The 4715-nt window shown below is 45.4% G+C and overlaps 1 protein-coding gene across 1 annotated transcript; it reads right to left on the minus strand.

Moving 5' to 3' along the window:
- Nucleotides 1–331: 331 nt before the first annotated feature.
- Nucleotides 332–4427, minus strand: LOC117841430 (probable monogalactosyldiacylglycerol synthase 3, chloroplastic). The gene is made up of 8 exons (XM_034721787.2): nt 3853–4427; nt 3538–3710; nt 2569–2730; nt 2347–2488; nt 1843–2067; nt 1671–1733; nt 1495–1569; nt 332–1028 (listed from the first exon to the last, which is right to left on the minus strand). The coding sequence occupies exons 1-8, from the start codon at nt 4228–4230 to the stop codon at nt 741–743; spliced, it is 1506 nt and encodes a 501-aa protein (XP_034577678.1). The 5' UTR covers nt 4231–4427; the 3' UTR covers nt 332–740.
- Nucleotides 4428–4715: the final 288 nt, after the last annotated feature.

Here is a 4715-nt window from a genome sequence, read left to right on the forward strand (position 1 = left end):
CAAATTGTAGGTCGTTTTAATTTTTTAGCTCATAGATATTATTATGCACCTAGATAGGTGCATAATAATCTATAAACCTAGAAAAGTCAACAATTTGGTACGGAGAGAATACCACTTCAATCAGAAGTGCTGATAGAGCTGTGTAGAATACAACGGTTCCTACAGAAAAACAGTGCGAGTTTACAGGGATGTCAGGCTGCCTTGATGCTTTTAACAATAGGCAGTCAAGCACACGACCATACGCGCTGACCCTGTAGTCAAGCAAACCACAGCAGCAAGTGGAAAGTGGAATACAGTTCACCCATGACACTCAATGTCTCCGCAAACAAAATTTCCACTCAACCAATCTCCCATCATATTATACACATCTTCCACTTACATGAACTTATCACATGGTTAGCACATGACAAGGGTCTGACTTTTCCATGCACAAAATTGAGTGTATTTTACAAGCCACCACCACCAATCCCCCACTGATGATGAAGGGTGGAAACATGATATGAATGAATGGTTTTCACAGAATTAACATGAAGCCAACAATCCAAACAACAACCAGTTAGTCAAACCAGCCCACCCATAACTACCATGAGAGGGCATGAACTGAAAAGTTGTGGAATCCCCGTACCAACAGCTGATGAGAAAGGCTCCCTGAAGTTCCATTTCCAGGTCATGCTGTAGGGGAGAATGCCAAGTCCACAAGGTCAGAGATTGCAATTCTAGCTATGCACAGCTCCAAGGTTTCAGATAAGTTGGAGAGGTGTGGTTTCAGGTGATGGTATAAAGAAGGATGACGTCAAGGAACTAGATATCTGTGAAATCACGCCTTGCTCCCGAGAGAGCTCATGGATGTCTCTGACAATGTCAAAGACAGCTTCCGGCTGAGCCAATTTCAGTGCATTTTCTGACATCCTTTTCAATTCCTCTGAGTCTGGACCAAACCAACGGGCAACAAGACTAGCAGTCTCCTTGGGGCTTTTGGAGAACACGCCTGCACCATTGTCCACAACATAAGGGACATTGCCAACTTCCTGTCATACAAAGCACAAGCCTGTGTGAGAACATATTGATGAAAATAGTTCCTTAGGGCTTCGTTTCTAATATATTGCATTCGATTAAAAAATACAATTATTTCTAGGCATAAATGCTATAGTAAGAAAGATATTTGTAAGCCAGTAAAGCCAGCAGCTGTTCAGCAGGAGTGAAGAAAAAAGTTTGTATCATCAAAGATTAAATTTTTCTTAAAATGTAGATAGGGCGCATTGCAAAAAAGCTTTCGAAGGAACGACCATATGACAAAATAATAACCATAAAAAGGCAATGTCACACAGCAGCAAAACAAGGTAGCATCCATGCAAGCTTGTAACAACACTGATCCAAACAAATTACACAGGGCAGGGCCTTTCTTAAGCAGATCATAAATGCAGGAAGACATACACTTGCATGCTCATTGTGACAATATAAATCCATGACTGCAGAAAGATAGTAGGCACAAACCTGTCCAGGTATGAAATCATTAAGGATTATAGGAAGACCCCTTATCAAGGCTTCAGCAATGGTACCTGGTCCAGCCTGTGGAACCAAACAACAGAAGAGAAGCAAGATCATAAATAAACAAAAAAAATCTTCAAAGGAAGCAGCATTATATGAATCCAGAACAGTAGAAGATTTACCTTTGTTATAATACAATCACAAGCACCCATCCACTTCTCCATTTGGGTCTCAAATCCTCTAATCTGTAGGTTAAAGAAACCAACAGTGCATGATTAACACTGTTGTCAAGGCTATGGGCAAAACCATTTGGATCCTTCAGAAAAAGAATAAATAAGAAGCTCAGAGTTATACCTTTACTGGTATTTTCCATTCAAGTGCCTGCAAGGAGGAGCTCAGTGTTTTGTTCCGACCGCAAATGACAATAAGTTGCCCAATTGGTTTTCCATGTTCTCTGCCAAACAATGATTCTCCAAGGGCTTTTGCAGTCTTCTTGACAGGACCCATGCCCTCTCCACCTCCCATGAGCAGCACTGCAGGAAGCTCAGGATCCAATTCAAGTTCCTTTCTCAATTCATCCTGGTGAGTAATCGGTTTCACACACACACAAACAAAAACCTTCTGAGTTCCAGATAAAATGGATGGCAACGAATATTTGTATTGAGACACATCAATGCACAGACAAATATTGATCTGTTTTCTCAAAACTTGAACAGTGCTTTTGGGTACACAGCATATTCATTAAACACAACAGGCCAGAACACTGTAAAATTAATTTCTCAGCCTTTTGAAAGATTGCATATATTCAAATTAAAATTAGCAGGAATGGAAAAATTAGAATTAGGGTGAACTAGATACCTTAACAAGAACTGCACGGCAGAATGATGGTCGAATTGGAAGACCGAACACGCGGATTTGAGAAGGTTGTAGGTCATCCAATGCTGCCCTCTTGGCAACTTCTTCTGAGGGGCAGTAACATCTATTCACATTGGCATGGAACCTGTATCTTTTTAATGGTCAGAACAAGTTAAAACAACTTGCTTTACTACTTCAAATTTTCCTTATGATAGCTGAACATACCATGTAGGGTGGCAAGTGTTGAGGTCTGTGATGACAGTTACAAAGACAACTCTGTTTTGCAGGCCTTGCCATTTGAGCACCCACAGAGGAATGTGTTGCATAAGGGGGTGGACACTAATTATGATGTCTGGCTTGTACTTCTTCAGTCCAGCCTCCACCTTCCTTCATCCATAAACAAGAAGGCATTCAGAAAGATAAAAGTATAAGCAAACAGTACGCGTGGTCTCACGAGTTATTGGATCATGGTATATAAAAATGAGACAATTATATCCAAGGAAAGAAATGAAATTCTGAAAGCACATATGTTAAGTTAATGTTGCACAAGGAATAGCAGAACTGCAATTAATTACGAATTTACAATACCCCCCCCCCCCCCCAAAGATTGAAAAAGTAACCACGCCCATCTAACCATCTTGGTGCCAGAGTGGCCAATTTGGTGGCTTCATGCACATGGCACCAATTGAATTTTTAGAGATCCAGATCATTCATACTACTGTCCTACACCCTGCCAAGTGCCAACTCATACCGCCAAGTTGCTAAATATCTCACCTCACTAGCAGTTTATTTGGAATTGCATTTCAGCAGCAAATTTAGTATGATACATGATAATGATTTCAACAGTGATATTTTAGCCTCAGTAGACAAAGTCCAACCTCACAGTTTGATGATTGCACTCAAGGGAATGGGCTGTGGACTATAAAAAATATTCGCACCGTATCACGCGTTTAGATCCGACATTATAATAGAAGCATATGCGATAATGACAAAACTGCTGGGCCATTAGAAAAATCAGTGATTAGGTGAGCAATGTGCAGCATGCCACCAACAACAGCAACATGGATACAAACCACAATTGATTTTGTTTTATAATCCCGAAGCAGAGAGTGAAACAAGGAGAAAGTTCCAGAACGAATCAACCTCCAAAAAGTTAAGTTCTTGGATTGCACAAGAGAGAGAAAACATCCTTACTTGGCGTAGAATGAGGCGAGAGCAGCTAGGTAGAAGCAATGGACCCATCTAGGCGAGGTGCTGTGGAAAGCCACTTTCCAGAGCTGCACATGCTTCACCATGAACTTGTATGAGCTCTCCATGTTGTTAAGTGGCCAGCCGGCGTGATCCTTGCACAGATCCTTGACGAAGACCTGCCACGCGCAGACAGACAATTAAGAAATCGTTAGTGCCAGAGAACAGATTCCAGCCAACTAGGTAGCCATATTATTATTTCAATTTAGAAATATTACTACAATGGAACTGAAATTCGAGATGAAGAACCAAAGAGCGCACCCTGTACTCGTCGCCGAACTCGATCCGGAAGGCGTCCTTGATGGCCTCCGCGGAGGCTCGGTGGCCGCCGCCGGTGTCGCTCATGAGGATGAGGACGTTCTTGGCGCGGTTGGCCCCGAGCTGGACGAGCTCGACGGTGCCCTCCTCCTCCTCCCAGAAGGGCTCGTCGTCGTCCTCGGGCCCGCAGAGCGAGGATACCGAGGCGGACGATGACGCGCCGTCCCCGCGTGCCCGGCCCGCGGAGGAGAGCTCCCCCGCGTAGGTGAGGCTCTTGCGCAGCTTGCGCCTCATCCGCTGCTGGTTGTGGTACGCCGCGACGGTCTCCAGCACCGTCTCCCGGATCGACCGCCCCCGCGGCGACGCCATGGACGCCGCCATCGCGGGGCGTGCAGGAGCCGCGGCGCGGGTCCGGCCGGGGGCAGCGAGCGCGAGCGCGGCGCCGGATTCGTTCCGCGGCGTGGGAGGGGGGAGGAGGAGAGGGAGGCGAGTGGGCCGCAGGAGAGAGGAGGAGGTGTTTAAAATTGGGGATCGGGGAGGGCGGAGGGGTCCGAGCTGGCACGGGCGGGGAAGACAACTGGAATTGGAGGTTGGGGAGGGTGGTGGTTGCTGTCGCGTGTTTTATGTGTGCTAGGGGACCTCATGATTTGGGGATCGGGAATTTGAAGGAGCGGCCCCCGTGTTGGATGGACGGCTCGTGATTGCTGGAATTCGTCGGGGTTCTACGTGAAAAAGGGAGCCTGGCGAATTGGTGATCAGCTACGAGGGTTACAACAGGAGACCTAATTCTTGGGAGCAAAAGAAAAATATCCGGTAATAAAAATTAATAAGTCGGACTTGGACGTGCACATGTGTTTCAAGCATCG

The sequence above is a fragment of the Setaria viridis genome, chromosome 1, assembly GCF_005286985.2.
Source record: "Setaria viridis chromosome 1, Setaria_viridis_v4.0, whole genome shotgun sequence".
NCBI lineage: Eukaryota > Viridiplantae > Streptophyta > Magnoliopsida > Poales > Poaceae > Setaria > Setaria viridis.